Genomic DNA, 17,526 nt, shown 5'->3' on the forward strand with positions numbered 1-17,526 from the left:
TGAGTGACTTCTGAGAATTAATTTCTCATATGAAGTTTCATTATCTGGGCCTGTCAAATTTCCTTTTGATGTAGCTCATTGATGGTAGATGCTGGAAGTAATTAGGTGGGGTTTTTTTAATCTAGTTACATTTTCTGCATCCATTTATCGTGTGTTTGAAATCCTTGTGACTAAGAGATCAATGATCTCTTCTTACTGCTGTAGTGGTGGTTGGTCCATTTGAGTCTTTGATCCCACCTTTACTAGACTCAGCTTAACAAAATTATTTATCAGATCCAATGGGAGGTAATAGATGTCATTGTTACAGCTGCATTTGTGCTGGATGTCTCATTATCTGATGAGGTTTAGATTTGAAGCAGCCTCTAACTTCTAGAGGGGTGGGGGAACCTTTTAGGATGATCCACTCCCTGAGAATTATGGATCCCAATGCTCTCCTGCTGTCTCCTGGAGATTTTTCTGACTAATATGATTAACTGCCCAATCAATGCCCTGGTTGATCTCTAGAATTTGGAAGTAACATAGGCTGTCAACATAATTGCAACCATACGTCCTCTCCTGTCTTGTAGAGTTGGACCATCTCCTTGGTTTTCTGAGGAGTGGGTTCAGTGAAATGAGAAGGATGATGACTAGAGCATAAGTGACGAAAGACTTGGGCCAAATCCGACCATACACAGGTAAGAGCCTATTCTGTGACTGTGTTGGTGGCAAAAAAACAAATCTTAACAATATCCACTCCTTATGTAGATGCCATAGTTATAGCAGAATAGTTTCCATGACTCTAGGACTCTGCCTACTCTGTTTCCTATGGATACTTTTCAGTTTGTACAATCTGATACATGGACAAGATTCTGGAAGAGTTGAGACCCACCATGTTTACTTTTGACCTGTCCCCATCTTGTCTTTTTAAATCTGCCAGGACGAGGTTTGGAGTGTAGGTCACTGAGATGATAAATGCCTCATTAAGGGAGAGCAAAGTTCCAAACAACACTTAAGATGGTCGAAGTTAATTCCTTTCTACAAAAGCCATCGCTCGAATCATCCAATTTGAACAACTATTGCCTTGTCTTGGATCACAATGTGTAGTGCCTTTCACCAATACCATCTGGTAGGCCAGCAGTGCCTTTCCTGGAAATGTTAGACCTAGGCTCAGTCATTGATACTCAAATCATGTTTTTAGGTTGGGTTACTGTAATTCATTATACATGGGATTGTCCTTGAAGATAGCCCAGAAACCTCAATTGGTGTAAAATACGGTCACCAGGGTACTGTCTAGGGCCAGGTCCTTTACCAGCCTGAATGTTTGCTAATTTATTTCCAGACTCAGAAAATGATCTGGGACCATGGCATCTTAGAAATTAGAATGGCATTCTACTTCAGCTATCAGGTGTGGGTACAAAAGAGAGGTTTTTTTCCTGTTTTTGGCACCCGGTATGTGAAGCAGTCTCCCAAGAGAGTTATAACAAGTCCCTTGACTGCCCACCATTTGGCAGGCTTTGGAAACAGTCTGGGACATTATCAGAATAAGACTTCATTTAGACTGCTTTTAGCTTACCACTACTTTCAAATCTTTATTGTACTCAGTTGTTTTATGCTATTTGCATTATTTGTTATGCTGTTTTTATTGGCTTTTGCATTTTTTAAATTCCCGTATAGAAAGGTAGCTGTCAACGGTTTGAGGATCAAGGGAATTTGGCCTCTCGATTCCAATATGCTGCCTGCCCCCAGGTCATAGTCCAAGCCTGATCCAGAATCCAGGTCTGTGGCTGTTGAAGGCAGAAGTTACTCTCAGCCCCAGGGTAAACCAACCCTCAAGGGAAGGAAACTGCCCCCACTTGTCTGATTCACCCAGTTTGAGTCAGGAGATTCTCAAGTTGCATACCAGATGTCCCCAAGGAGCAAGAGCGAAAAGTACCACTCTCTGCTTCCTGAAGCCTCAGGCAAAGTCAGCCAAATGCATAGTAGCAGAATGTGACCAAAGTGATCCAAGACACTGGTTTTCGAACCAAAGCCTTACCTAAATAACCATGTCTAATGAACCTTGTTACGGAAGGGTTTAGGAAACACGCACACAAATAACAAAACCTTGCCTAAACTGGATACATGACAAACACTCTTTGTCCCCTCAAAGAGGTGTGGCTTAAGGTTTCAGTCAGAAAGTTCAGAACCAAGATAGGGGACAAAGGAATAATGTTAAGGAAATGTCTCATGCCCTCAAGCATAGTAACCTGCTTCTCAGCTGGAACTTTCCAAAACTCTTTGATGAACTCATGACAGCACAGTTGAAGAATGTTTGCCCAATTAATGGACTGGTCACTTTCGGCCTTGAGACGCTGGTACCAGATAGCACAGGTGCAATAATTTTGCAACTGCTAACAGTTTGCTAAAAGAGAGAAAACTGCTTTCTCATAATTCTAGATCTTACTTCAAAAGTCTAAGCTTCTTGCTCAACTGATGTTTTAAGAACTGAGCCAAAGTTTGGGCACAGAACTGGTACAACATCTCAATATCTTGACAGTAACAGATGGGATTTTGTCCTTTCCTATTCCATTGCCAGTTTCCATGAGATGGTCTGCCTAGACACCTGGAACCCATTCTTAGTTAGGCTACCAATAAAGTGGTGGTTATCATCTCTGGACCCAGTTCTCAACTTAGTCGATCAGTTCCCAGTCCTATGCAATTCCTATCTTTTGTCTTGTTTCGAAAGCCTTCAAGACAAAAGATTCCTCTGTGTCCCAAGGCACCGAATTCCAAAGTTGAAATGCTATTATATTTCAAAACGGTTATTCTCGCGTTTTGTGGCTTAAATCCATTGTTTCTTATCCTATGGGGGGAGCAGAGGGGGTGAATTCTTCTGCATTCTCCGAGAATATGATATGCGAAAATTGTGATTGAAATGTAGCGGTTTCTCCCGGTCGTTCTCCACAGAATCCAGAGCAACAGGTGTGTGTTCCAATCAATGTTTGATAAAATATTTCTATATTTTCCATGTGTGTCTGATAGAAAGTGGTGGTGAAAGCTTCACAGGAAAATGTATAAACATCTGGTGGTTTCACACATAGAGCCAAGCCATTGCACCTCGGTGCTACAGAAAGCCAAAAAGAAAATGCCTCATGTTTCAAAGTCACAAACATTCTGCGGTTCTGGATACTTCTGATCTTCCCATTTCACATGGGGCCATTTCTGTTGTAGGTTGTGTTTGCTAATTGTCCTGCAGACATACAGTTTGCCCTTCTGTTTAGAAAGGGTCCATAAGTAAGAGATAAGCTTCTTTCTGGCTCCCAGTCCACATGTCATTCCCTTTAAAAATGCTTTAAAAAGTTCTAGCCTACTGTCTCCAGTGCATATGCTACCACTGCATAAATCATTCAAAAATATTTCCATGGAAGCCACCAATATTACTTCAGAAAGGGTTCATAATCATAATCCATATTTGTGAGCAGGAGATGTTTATTTCTTCCATGCTCACCTTTAGCTATGCCTTCCATCTTGGTTTTTCACATGGCATTAGTGTTTATATACTGATTTCCAGAAGAATCCTCTATTACACCCCCTCTGTATTGTGTCTGCCTTCCATCTTGTGCATTGGTATAGCACTGTTATCCAACCCTGATTACAAATAATTGGGGCACATAATAAATTCAATCCACAGTAACCTTGATCTGATCATGTGGTTGCTTTTGAAACATGCTTATCCTTTCACTGAAACAATTCTCAGGATTGCTAACAACTGCAATTAAACAGCACAGTAGTGATCCCTTCAGGAAATGCTAGGTGCTAATCTAAAAACCATTAAAAACTCTGGGAGTGCAAACAATTTAACCTGGCATCTAAAATATGCCAAATTTGGCACTAGGTGAAAGGGAGGATTCCATAGCTAAGATGCCGCAACCAACAAATTCTGCTCCTGGTAGCCACCCTCCCCATCTCAGAAGGCACCCAGAACCCAGGCTTTCATGGTTATTTTAGTAAACAGGAAGGAATAAGTAGTCTTGGTCCCACAAGACTTAGCTGAAAGGACTCACAGGTCATGTTTTGACATAATGCTAAACCATAACTTTAGTTCTTGGTCAGGGAATGGGAACCTACGACCCTCCAGGTGTTGCTCGACTCAAGCTCCCATCAGCCTCAACAAGCATGGTATTTGTAACCTCCTGGGAGGAAATGGATGTAGGTTTGTCAGGCAGGGAGTGTATGTGAAGATCTGCAACATCCATCTGCATCCCAAGTGGTTTCTTCTACTCCTCTTCAACCATCCAAGTGTCAGCTCTTGGACTCTTCTACCTTTCCAGGCAAGCTAAGGTATCCAAGCACAGTGGCATGTCTTTAGCACAATTGCATCCTTGGATGGGTTGGTATGATTATTTTTTTCCTAGGGGCTGTGAATATATAATGGGGAAACAGTGGAGGTCCCGTTGATGATTAGCTCCTCCTGTGCAGTTCTGATTAGGTATCTAATAAACTGGATCATAAATCAGTTTTAAATTGAATCCTTCATCAGTCTTGGAATTAGTTAGTTTGCATAGTCACACCTGACTCTCCTGTTAAACCTGGTTGGTTAGCCTGCCTGTCTTTTGCCTCTCCATGGCAAGTTTCCCAGAGATGCTGTAGTTACCTTCAGAGCCAAGTGCAAATCTCCATTGCAAATGGTTGTTTCGCTAACTTTGGCTGTCCCAGCTTAGAAGTCTTAGGTTTGTGCAGAGAATAAAATGGCTGGCTTGCATGTATGAATTGTCATGAAATCATTTGCACTAGTCTTTGCTTATTCTTAAATGAATTTGTATTGGGAAGTTCAGTGTATATTAGTGTACTATAAGTTAGAGTTCTCAAGGGTTATGAACACAAATGCTACTTCCTTCTCCCATGATGATGCGAAAGTGAGAGTAATATCGGTTTTGTATTGCATTCGGAATATATCTGACTCTGCTAACTGGGTGGGCCTCCTTGAGCCTCAGTATTCCAGTGCACAAGTCTAAGCAGGCATGGGGAAGACTTCTGTTTGTGTGTAATTTTTATGAAAATATGGCTTTTGACGCCCAGCCAATTTATCAGTAATCTCAGTTTGACATAACTATTACTTCCACATGAAGACTACTCTAAAAAAGGGAATACAAATAGTTATATAATAGGGTTCAGTGTGACTTCCTTGAGACTGTGGGATCGACTTTTACACTTACCTTCTCTGAAGCAGCTGTAAAAAAATATTGCAAGTCTCTTGTGTCACCCCATTGAAGTCTTGGCTTGTATCAGTTCTGTAGTTCTCTGTTTGGGGGCTTATGATTGCGTAAGCATTTAGATATCTCTCAAGCCACTTTGAATAAGTGAGATGCTTTGCCATGAAAAGGACTCAGAGGGCACCTTTCAGAGCCTTTCATTATTAAGCTATCTATTTGATCCGTTGAACTTCACCAAGGTGGTTGGCCATTTGTTAAAGTGGAGTTAGTCCTATTGCTTTTGGTAAGTCTCTGCTATAATATAAAATAGCTGCTTCACCTGGACATGGACAGTCACTTCAGCAGATGTATCCTATGTTGAGTATAGCAAGAACACTCCATCACTTTTGAGAAGTGAGTGGGAGCAGATGTGCTCACATAGGAGACAGTAGGACTCAACTTCTGCCGACCTTTTATTGGGTTCAGTAGGAGATGCTGATGGAGTCATTCATATTCCATAGCATCCTAAGTGAAGGATATGCTTCTTTCTCCTCAGCTTCTCATTCAAGAGAGGCAGAATGTGACTTTAAAAAAGAATACCCTGGAAAAGCAAACAAGGTCAAGACTTGGGATGACCTTTTTTTTTAAAAAAAGCAGAATTGACTCTTTGAGATTTATGTTTCTATCTCTTTGTTTTCATTTTTCTTTTTTTCAATGTCCTAATAATGCTGTCCATTTCTTTCAGGTGGGTGTACATGGTATTAGAATAGAATTCATCAATGAAAAAGGATCAAAACGCACCGCCACCTACTTACCGGAGGTTGCAAAGGAGCAAGGTCATTGTTGCACTTTATCTCATATGCTCTGGTGAAGAATTTAAACATACCTAGGAACTTAAAATGCAATATTTGACCTTGCGCTGATGTCAGATGATGGAGCGATACTTTAATTGTAAGGGATGACTCTTCTTTAAATGCCACTTATGTATCAATAGAAAATAAAGGATTGTGTCCAACTAAGTCACGCTCAGAGTAGACCCACTGAAACAAATAGACCAGTTAGCCACATCAGTTGACTTCAGTGGGTCTATAACTTACTTGCATACAACCCTAAGTCCCTTTATTGGGAATCCTTCCATACATTGCAGCAAGCTAGCAATGTGCTACAGTAAGGTAGCTGAGTATCAAGATCAGTAGCATGCCAAATAGAAAACGGAGAGCAACGTCCACAGGGTCTCTGTGACAAAAAGCTGCTCTTTGGTGCATGGGGCTATCATCAGCAACATGGGGAAAGTATTTTAAATAAGTGATGAGACAGTTATGAATAATTGCTATAATGTTCCTCTTGTCTGGCGGTCACTGTTGGTACTTCATCTGCATGTACTTCGATTTGCTGCTGTTTGGAGGAGACTCCGGCCTCCATTTTTCTTCGAGATGTCTCGCACTTTATGGTTTTTAAAATGTGCTTCTAAAAATGTGGTGTGTGAGTGAACATTATTGGAAAAATGCAAGTCAGTGTGCCGGAATTGAGTGGCTTCAACCTGTCAAGTGTCCAGCAGGTTACATACATACTTGGGTGTTGCTCTCACAGGATGTGGGGAGTAGGCATAAGGCCAGGGGCATCAATGACACAAGAAGCCACATTGTGATGCAAAAATGTCTTTAAGCAAAGGCTTGACAACCATATGTCAGGAGTGCTCTGATGGTGGTTCCTGCTTGGCAGGGGGTTGGACTCGATGGCCCTTGTGGTCTCTTCCAACTCTATGATTCTATGATTCTATGAAATACTACATGACACAGAGCCTCAAATCCCAGTATTAAATTGAAAGCTGTCATTGTCCAGGATCACCTGTCAACATAGAGCGGGTGTTGCTCTGTCCCTTGGCAACTCTTTGGTTAAAAACCCAACATGGTTTGCGGCAAAAGTTAAGAGTAAAAGTTGGTTTGATTTTGGGCTGTAAGTGCCTGTAAGGACTGCGCTTGTGTATGACTCTGACCTCTTCTTACCACAATGAAAACCATGCACTAGTTAGGACTCCCATCTAAGTCCACAGTCTGAGGCAGCCTGTCAGCAGCCCTGTCCCATGCTGTGCTGTAGCAAAGGCACTGAGCTGTCAACTTAATAGTTTGGGAAAACTCGGTGAACTTTGTCATTGACTAATTATATGAAATAAAGCAGCTAATGTATACTTGCCAAAGGTTTTCTCAGCATTATTACTTTTATTGCATTGGTTGCACTTTTTCTGCATCTCTCTACATGAGTTTTGAGTTTTTTAAGGCATCTCATTGGTTTTCAAGGTGTCTCAGTGGGTTGTGTCCTATGTTAGGCATACTCAGACCCAACCCATTGAAATTAATGAATGAGGCTAACTTAAACCCATTAATTTCAGTGGGTCATGAGTAGACCTTAGTTAGGTATAATCCCTTGTGTGGACTGGGAAGAGATCATTTTTTAATTAAAAAAACAACAACATGTATTGAAATGCTTGGGATAATTGTTCATCCCATATCTTCTAAGAAGCTGTAAAGGTTTCTGGAGATAACAGGCTCTCTAGATTTACAAGGCAAATGAAACCAGGGGCGGGGGTGGGAGGGTGGGAATGTTCTGTGAAACACAGTGATGGTTGGCACAATCCACCAAGTACCACCACTGCACAGTCACCATTAAAATGGGCAAAGGTTGATAAACAGATATTCGTGGTTAGATTGTTCTTCATTAAATAACATTGTTATTTTGTTCATTGCTATGGCACAGCATCTGTGATAAAGTGTAAGTTATGCATTTGCTGATCACCATTTTGTACTGAGATGTAAAATAGGGTTCATCTTAAGGAACTATGAAGTAGGTTACTTCTAAGCCATGGCTATTATCAGTTGCCCACGTATAATATAAGCATGAAATAGGAACATAGTTCTGCTTTTGCTTTTTTTTTTTTACAAAATGTTTCTCCTGTTCTTCCTCCAGGGATCTCAGGGTGATACACATAGTTCCTTCCCTCTATTTATCGTTAGCAATAACTGTCTCAGAAGGATGGACAATGACTTAGGATCACCCAATGAACTTCAGAATTGGCTGAGGTTGTGAACCTGGGTCTTCATGTAGTCCAGCTTGTAGGTGGAGGTCCTGTGGACCTTCAGATAGCTGTTGAACTATAGCTCCCATCATCCCTCACCATTTGGCCAGGCTGGATGGGGCTGATGGGAGTTGGAGTCCCAACAACATCTCAGAGGGTTCCCTAGCCTTGCCCTGTTTTGATGCTGCAGTTTGAGAGTGTGTGTGTCTGTTTTACCTTTTGTGGGGCCAAGATTTAACCAACATACATGCAATATTACCATTAGAAACTTCAATTGCAAATGACTTCATGTAGTTTTTTAGTGCAAACATGGCAGCAAATTTCTTGTTTGCTTATTCCATACATATTAAAAACAGTTATATGAAGCTGCTCTTCCATATAAAACATCACAAGTCGGTATACAAACTAAAAGCATCAAATGTTTAAAAAATGAGCTCTAGAAAGCAGAATTGTGTGTGCCTTCTGGCTGCCCACCCTTCTTCACAGGAAGAAATAGGTGAGATTTCTTCTTGCAAGGGCATTTTTCTAGGTGAGAGAATTTGCATGCTGCATGGTTAGACCTGGCCCTGGCGTCTACACAATGTCTTCACTAGTTATGCCTTGCAATTTGGCTTTTGGTTTCTGTGTTCTAATAGTATTTTCCTCCCCTGACGATTCTCAACAGGATGGGACCATATTCAGACCATAGATTCCTTATTGAGAAAAGGAGGCTACAAGGCTCCAATTACAAATGATTTCAGGAAAACAATAAAACTGACCAGGTAGGAGTCCATTTTTCTCTATTCTTACAATCTGCATTTCATGGGCACGCCAGTTTTATTATTGGCAAAAAGTGAGCTGTTTCCAGCAGCATCTCTCCTGATAATGGCAGCAAAGATCTAATAATGACGCTTAATAGAATATTCTCCCCTTTCTTCTGCATCTGGATCTAATGGATTCTAGGAGTCTGGGCATATTAGGGTATTAGAGCTTTGCAAAGAGGAATTGATTATGATGATGAACAGATTGCAGTATGAGAGCAGCAGCAGTCCTGAAGCTCTTCATTTAGAAGCTGAGGCAGTTGCTTTCAGGCTCTTAGCCCAAAGCAAATGTGACATTAAATGTATAACTGTATTAGCTGCAGGATTGAGGCTGTCGGCAGAGGGGGCTTAACCCTTTCTCCCTGTGCTGCACCCCTGCTGAAAATCCCCAGCTGCTTTTGTTAACAGGGAAATGTTTGTTTGTTTGTTTGTTTGTTTCTTTGTTTGTTTAGGAAAGTATTTGTATACCACCATTTCATGGAGGTGCATGGCAGCATATACCATAAAATGTAAAACACCACAAAACAGTATACAATTACTAAAATGACTGATGATAAAGAATAGATACATACAGTGATTAAAAGTAGGCACACTGAATGAGTTCAAGCATTTAACATCAAAAGCTTTGGCCCTCACATCAGAGCACTGTGTCATGGCTGGACCAGCTTTTGTGCTGAACAGTTTTGAGCCCTTGAAAGCTATCACTGGACTTGGCCATTGTTCTGGGCTCTTAATTTTACCAATTTCTTGCAGAGCAGCTTACCTCGTAGCTCTGTATTGGCACTAGGGTCAGCCTATAGCTTATGATCTATGCCAGAGCCTGTGACCATCCAGATCTGGATGCAGCTGATATTCCACCATGCCTCATTCTAACTCAGGCTCAGGAGAGTTGGGAGTCAAACATCTGGGTGGCCACAGGTTCCACATCCCTGATCTTTGCAAATTTGATGGTGAGATATGGTCCTTTTAACTAGGCACTACTTCCCCAGTCTGTACACATTGCCGAATGGGTGGACTTAATTAGACCCGGATTGCAGCTACTTTAGTTTCAAGCCAGTTTAGCTTTTAAGGGAAACTTTAAACACAGCAGAACAATTCTGCCTTTTTTTCTCTTTAATGGCTAAATATTTGCCGATCTGTGCTGTTTGTGTAATTAAACATCAAACTACCTTTAAAGGCAATTCCAGAACTATTCCAGATAAGTGTGTGTTGCTGATCATGGGCCAGATCCTGTGTTGGCAGCCACACCAAAATGCACATTCATCCTTAGTAGAACTTCTGGTTTAATTTACAATTCTTTTGTACCTCCCTTCCCATTTAGCCCCTCTTCTTCTTTGGCGATTCATTTTATTCTGATATATCAACAGTTGCACTTTTTAAATCATAGAGGTAAAGGGACCCCTGACCATTAGGTACAGTCGTGGCTGACTCTGGGGTTGCAGCGCTCATCTCGCTTTATTGGCCGAGGGAGCCGGCGAACAGCTTCCGGGTCATGTGGCAAGCATGACTAAGCTGCTTCTGGCGAACCAGAGCAGCACACGGAAACGCCGTTTACCTTCCCACTGGAGCGGTACCTATTTATCTACTTGCAGTTTGACGTGCTTTCGAACTGCTAGGTTGTCAGGAGCAGGGACCGAGCAACGGGAGCTCACCCCGTCATGGGGATTCGAACCACCATCCTTCTGATCGGCAAGTCCTAGGCTCTGTGGTTTAACCCACAGCACCACCCACGTCCCTTTTTAAAATCCTAGCAGTACATAAAACAGGTCCTGTGCGTGTGCTTTTTGTTGATGCTTTTGCTGCCCTTCACTGTCTCTGATGCACATTCAAGGCATTGGGCTAGATGCCAGACCTTAAGGTATGGGTAGCCAGCATTGTATCATCCAGATATTGCTGGACTACAACTCTTATCATCCTGACCAATGGTAAATGCTGGCCAGGGCTGATTGAATTTGACAAGGAAAAGCTACACAAAGAATGCTAGCCCAAGAGCTGCTTGGTGAATTGGCATGTCGGTGTGTGCTTGATTTAGAAGCTTGGACTCTGGCGAGTTCTTCCCTGTGCCAAATCTGACCGTGGCTGAAAGCAGGTCTCTTCTAATTGCCTTCTCCTTAGTCAGTGGGTCATGGGGATGGCTTCAAATAAATAACAGAAAAATAGCTTCAGATAAATAACATACAGGAAGCCAGGTTGTTGGGGGGTTTTTTGTTTTTAAAGTAAAAAACATGGTGGAATTTGTTTGTTTTTTAATCTAGGTCATAAGAGAGAGGGGAGGGCATTCCACAAGCTGGTTCTAGATAGCAGGTGTTTATAGAAGCTCATTCTCCATTCCTAATGACTAGTTGTAGGAATCAACATTGGTATACTCTTCCAATTAATTAATAATGGCCTTGTCCCTTCCAAGGCTTACCCTATTTAGGCTATTCCTCATAAAATTTATGCTTCTAGGTCAGGGGTCAGCAAACTTTTTCAGCAGGGGGCCAGTCGACTGTCCCTCAGACCTTGTGGGGGGCCGGACTATATTTTGAAGGGGGGTAAATGAATGAATTCCTATGCCCCACAAATAACCCAGAGATGCATTTTAAATAAAAGCACACATTCTACTCATGTAAAAACACCAGGCAGGCCCCACAAATAACCCAGAGGTGCATTTGAAATAAAAGGACACATTCTACTCATGTAAAAACACCAGGCAGGCCCCACAAATAACCCAGAGGTGCATTTGAAATAAAAGGACACATTCTACTCATGTAAAAACACACTGATTCCTGGACCGTCCGCAAGCTGGATTTAGAAGGTGATTGGGCCAGATCCGGCCCCCGGGCCTCAGTTTGCCTACCCATGTCCTAGGTCATTGGTGGATAATGGATCATAAAGGGGCAGGGAACTTGTGTGCGGACATATGTGGCCTCTATATGCAGACTGTAATGTGTGTGCATTGTGTTACTCACTGAATATTTTGGATATTTTGCAGTCAGAAGTCTGTTTCTTGATGTTTCTTGACGTTTCCTCCTTTTCTTTAAACCCTTCTGTCTGCTTTTCTCCCTCTCTGTCCCCACCCCCGACCCCTGTAGGTACCGCAGTGAGAAGATGACCATGAGCTACACAGAATACCTTGCTCACCGTCAGCATCATCACTTCCAGAATGGCATTGGGCACCCCCTCCCACCATACAACCATTATTCCTGACACTGAGCCGCATGACCAGTCCCTGGACTTCTCTGCAGACCTCTTCCCAGGAGACCCCGCCCCCTCTTGGTCTAGCTATCTCTATTACTGTACAATTTTATGATGATAGTTTCCGTTGCCATGATGGCGCTTCTCCACAGCAGGTTAAGTTCATCATGGCAACGGATGGAAACGCTGCATCATTACAAAGAGCCCCTTCACTCTCTTTTTACAAAATCCTTACTTTGGCTAGTATATAGACCTTTGGGGATTCTTTTGATATAAAACCTTAAAATTCTAACTTCATTAACATTGAATTATATCAGTCAAGTTTCTCTGTAAGACTGTGGATGGAAGGAAAGAGTGTAATGCTTAAAGGGCTTGGATTAGAGAATACAAGCATGATTAGCTGCTCATAAAAACAAAATATACAAGATTTAGGTCAGAAACTTAGACTATGAAGGAGGCCTGAGTAGGACTAGTTGTACAATCCTCAACGTTCCTATAAACTTGTTTTGATTTCGTGTAAGTAAATATGTGAGCCTCAGATCCTTCTGATAATCCTAGGAGAGGCAGATTTTGAGATGAATTGCTTGATTATGAATAGAAGGCAGCTATGGTTTTTGCGTGGTATACAATGATCATATAGGAAGAATTTTATTGCAAAGCCAGTTCAGACTATATTGGCCAATGCATTTGCCATTTTAATTGCTGCACATCTAGGAAGGCGGTGTGCCACCTTTTTGCTCATGGGACTCAAGGCCTTCACAGGCCCCATGTATAGCAAGGTGGCTTGTTCATGAGTGACTGTTTGCACCAATGCCATTCTAAGACTTCAAGGATAGAAGCTGCTTTTGTGCTGAAGCCGTTGGCATGTAGCAGCTGTCGTATAAGGAAGTCAATGGATTTAGGTATTAGTGCCTTTGACAAGGATGCAAGTTATCAAAATAATAGGGGGAGCATAGGGATAAACTGGAGAAAAGATGGCTATATTGAACTCCTTTCTCTATTGAGAGTTGGTGAGGAATGAAATTAGTTCGAGAGCAGAAATCGGTTTTCTTCTCTCTCTTCCCAACATATTCCAGTTGCCTGGAGTTTGTTACAATCAACCAAACGCAATTACTGTTTTAAGTAGTCATGGTGGTGGATATGAAAAATGCGTTTGGATTTAATGAGTCATCTGAATGGTTCTGAGCCGGAGGGATCAGTCCTGTGGCAATGACTGTCTTTCTGTCCTACATGAAAGGGGCTGAAAGAGTCTTGATCAGACTCTAGCAATGAGGAAGAGAGATGGGGAAAAGGCGTTCATGAAGTTGGAAGCTGTTAGTAGTTTGGGACTCACCTTATTTAATGTACTGACAGAACTCTCGTGGACAGTGGTGAAGTGTATATTCAAGGGGATAGGCTCTTTGCTAAACAGCCCTGTGATCTTAAGATGAAGAGCGAGATATAAATTTAATAAATAACAATAATAAATTTTGGAGGAACCAAATACATTTTCACAGGAATCCCAGCATATTTCATTCACTAGATGTGGAGTTCATATGCATACCTATAGGAGGATAGATGAGTGTGGGCAAAACCAAACACTATTAAATGCCAAGCAGCTGGTTAAGAATCCTCAAATGTACTCTTAATTCTCATACGTACAGAGAGGCAAGCAGAGGATGGCTCTCGCATTAACAGGGAAACTAGCAGAGAAAGTTCTCACAGGGAATGCTGTCATTTCCTTCATCCACAGCATTTGATGTCCAAATATTAACTTTCTGTTTTAATGCCTTAATTTTAAGTGAGCAGAAGGCCTGAAAACACAAGTAGCCAACAGATGTCTGGCAGACATTGCAGGTCGGGAAAAGAACTGGCCATTGCTTCTGTTGAAGTTATGTGGGGACCCTTTCCATTTGGGTGTTGGAAGGCAGATTCACCTTGAAACAACAGGTATCAACAAGTGGCTTTCTGAATGCAACTTTTTCATTCTTGCCCTTTAAAGGGAAACTTGAGCACAAGCTGAAAAAAACATTATCTGCTGCAAAACATTTGAAAAATCAGCCATGGCCACCCAATCCCATCTTTCCTCTGTTATCTCATTACAGCTCATGCTTCTGGGTGAGCTCATTGTTAGAAGTTTTTTAAAAAGATCTATTATATATATATAAATATATGTGTATTTAAAGGTGCTAATCAACCTTGAGCAGGTCACGTGACTGGTCATGCGGACTCGGAAATCATATCAGATTTTTTTAGAAAAAAAAAATCCTCAATATATGCAGATGTTATACAGAATTTCTTACCAGTGTAATAATGAAATACTGATTTAAATAAAATATCCTGCAGGGTTTGAAGGACGAGGTCAGCAATACTTCCCACCATGGCTTGGGGGAGGAAAAAGGATCATTTTGTCTCCTTTTTTGTACACAGTGTAATGCACAATGCATATTTGTCTATGTTTCAGTAGCTGTTGCTTGGGAAATTAAAACTAGTTCAAAGGGTTATACAAACTGGAAAGGTGTGCTTTAAAAAAAACATGAAAACCCTCCAGACCCTTCTGAGCCTATCTTGCATATGTTCATTTAGGAAGAGTTCTTGCTTGGCATGTTGTGAGACAGAAGCTTCAGCAAATGTTCTGTTTTTACATATAGATGAATCTGTTTCTTGCTGACATTTTTTTCCTGGCACTTACCTCTTGAGCATGGAAGTGCCAACGACACAAAGGATTATGTTTCTTATGTAATTGTAGGTTTATTCGTACAAAACATGATGTACTTCACAGGAACGTTTGCTGAAAACAAATCAAGGAAAAAACAAGGCTTGAAATATGCCTTGTGGTTTGTTCCTAAATATGCAAATTGAAATTGGAGCATTTTGTTTTGATTTTGAAAATCCCAGACAGATTTCTCACCTTCCTGTCAATATTGATGATCACTGAGCTTTGGGCAAGCATTGATCAGTTACTTTTGCCTTATTTCATTCCAAAAGGCGCTTTTGTTCTAGCTTTAAAAGTTTGCTTCCTGCACCCGTGTGGTATATGAGGCAGTTCCAGAACAAGTCTCTCCGGTTATGCTGAAGGAGAGTTGCGTCCCTGAGCTGCACACACACAACATACACCGTTCCAGTAGCTGGAAGAGTCTTGTGCAGTGATGTGTCTTGCATCGTTGGGGCCGCAGCAGGCTCCGGTGGGATGGGAGGTGCTTTGCACCAACCGCAACACAATTGTCAGCTGGAAGCACCGGGCCACACCACACACCCCGATGCGTATGTGTATCTCAACCTTTTCACTTGTCTTCAACTGTGCAGGTTCTTGAAACTGTTGCCTGGAGTAGATTACATCTCTTGTGTGTTGGATCGAACCAAAGAATCCTCCAGCCAAGCCTAAATGCTGCTCCTAAAATAAAAATAAAAAAGCCTGCCTTCCAGTCCTTCCAAAATCCCTGCAGGATGAAATGGGTTAACTTTTTTTTATTTTTGTACAGTTTCTTAACTGATTTTTTGCTAGTGATGTTAATTGAATTAAGTTTCGAGGAGCCTAAGCGACTCCTCCAATGAAATAAAACTGGTGACTTTTTTGTGTTTTAAATAAAATAATATAGAAACCCGAAGTGTGCCTCTCAGATTTTAAGGGTTTCTGGTTACATTTATTAAGACCAGCAATGATTATTCTTTATATACAAAGATATGTTTTTTTCCTTGTTTTTTTTATTACTGTTTCAGAAGAAGACTAAAAAAAATGAATAAAAAAAAAATACTTTCCTTTTGCTCTGGATCCAGTAACTTTGCTGGTACACAAATGCACTGAGAACAAAAGAACTTTTGTAACAACTTATGACTGTTTTGTATATCAAAGTTGATTCTTTTCAAAAGATTGGATCTAGTTTCTAAGTTATTTTCGTGTTTTATATGTTACAAGAATTAATGGTTCACCAGCATAATGAGTTCTTTAATGCAACAAGGTGACACAAATGGGCAAAAAAAGAAAAGCTGCCTGGAGTAGCTTAAAGGCCCCTATTTTTTTCCTTCCTTAGTAACTTGACTATTGATTACAATATTATCACAGATTACCACAAACCTCCTACCATTTAAACTAGATCCTTCCATGTTTATTTGCTATTAGTGTGAAGATACTGTTGAATAAAATGGGCATTTTTATAAGTATGGCTTAAAGGTAAAAATGAGGAAAAAGGAAAAAAAATCTAGAAGGTAATTTGTGGGTCTGTGAGATAATGGCTGTGGAAAGATATTGTAGTAGTTTTAACACTATTGTTATTACCTTTTAAATCATTTACCCAATAAAAATAAGCAGAAAAAGAAATAATCACTGCTTGTATTTATGCTTTTCCTTCAAAGTGTTTTGGCCTGGTATATTTCAACCAGATACGTTCAGCTGCCACCATTCTGCAAGAAAATGGGAGATAGGGAGGCTTCAAGTTAACCTTGAAAATGCATTTTAGCTTTTCAATATGTAAGCAGGGGGCTTTCCTTTGAAGTACAGTAGGTACCCATGAGGGGGAAACCATACTGGGCATTCTCTGGTGAGCATCATGTAAGATTTAAAGGTGTTTCTACCTATTGGCAACTTGTTAGCCAATTCACTGTACAGTGGTACCTTGGTTTACGAACTTAATCCGTTCCTGAAGTCCGTTCTTAAACTGAAACCGTTCTTAAACCGAAGCGCGCTTTCCCTAACGAGGCCTCCCACCGCCAGTGCCCTTCCACCATTTGGATTCCATTCTTAGACCAAGATAAAGTTTGCAAACTAAGACACTACTTCCGGCTTTGCGGAGTTCGTAAACCGAGTAGTTTGTAAACAGGACTGTTCGTAAACCGAGGTACCACTGTACTTGGTGTTCCTCTGTTGCATGTAAATTCAACCTCCTGAAGTGTTTCAGTGGACTTTTTCAACTTTTCGAAGTCCACTTGGAGAAACAGAATTCCACAGCTCCTTCAAGTGTGATGTACGAGTTGCAGTTTGTGGCTGAATATCACTGTCCTTGCTACTCCTTTAACATTTTTTTCCAGCCTCCAATCAGCTGGCTTCAGTTGGAGCTACTGCTAGGCCCCTTCCATTATGTAAATGATCCATGTTTGTGTAAATCGTAAGGAAAGATCTCCCATGCTTTGTAATAAAAGCTACTTTTGGGGCATGCTTTCCACAAGCTCAGAATCTGAGCTGTGCTTCTCTTCCAGCTGCTTTTTAAAAAAACTTTAAAGGGCTGACTTCCCCTTCTCCCCTCCAGGTGGGTGTGTGATTGTGGAGTAGCAGAATGCCATGCCTATTAAGTATCTAGACCTCCTGGTCTTAAATTACTATTGATGCAGTAGTAATATGGTGACTTTAAAC

At 41.2% G+C, this 17,526-nt stretch overlaps 1 protein-coding gene across 1 annotated transcript in view; it reads left to right on the top strand.

The window, feature by feature from the left end:
• Positions 1 to 16,500, top strand: part of AMMECR1 (AMMECR nuclear protein 1) — a 123,293-nt gene extending 106,793 nt beyond the window's left edge. The window contains exons 5-7 of the mRNA XM_083423867.1: positions 5,896 to 5,986; positions 8,888 to 8,984; positions 12,098 to 16,500. Of these exons, the coding sequence (XP_083279993.1) occupies positions 5,896 to 5,986; positions 8,888 to 8,984; positions 12,098 to 12,212 (303 nt within the window). The 3' untranslated portion in view covers positions 12,213 to 16,500. The remainder of the gene's footprint in view (positions 1 to 5,895; positions 5,987 to 8,887; positions 8,985 to 12,097) is intronic.
• The last annotated feature ends 1,026 nt before the right edge of the window (positions 16,501 to 17,526 follow it).

This window comes from Podarcis tiliguerta, assembly GCF_965153285.1.
Source record: "Podarcis tiliguerta genome assembly, chromosome: Z".
Classification (NCBI taxonomy): Eukaryota; Metazoa; Chordata; class Lepidosauria; order Squamata; family Lacertidae; genus Podarcis; species Podarcis tiliguerta.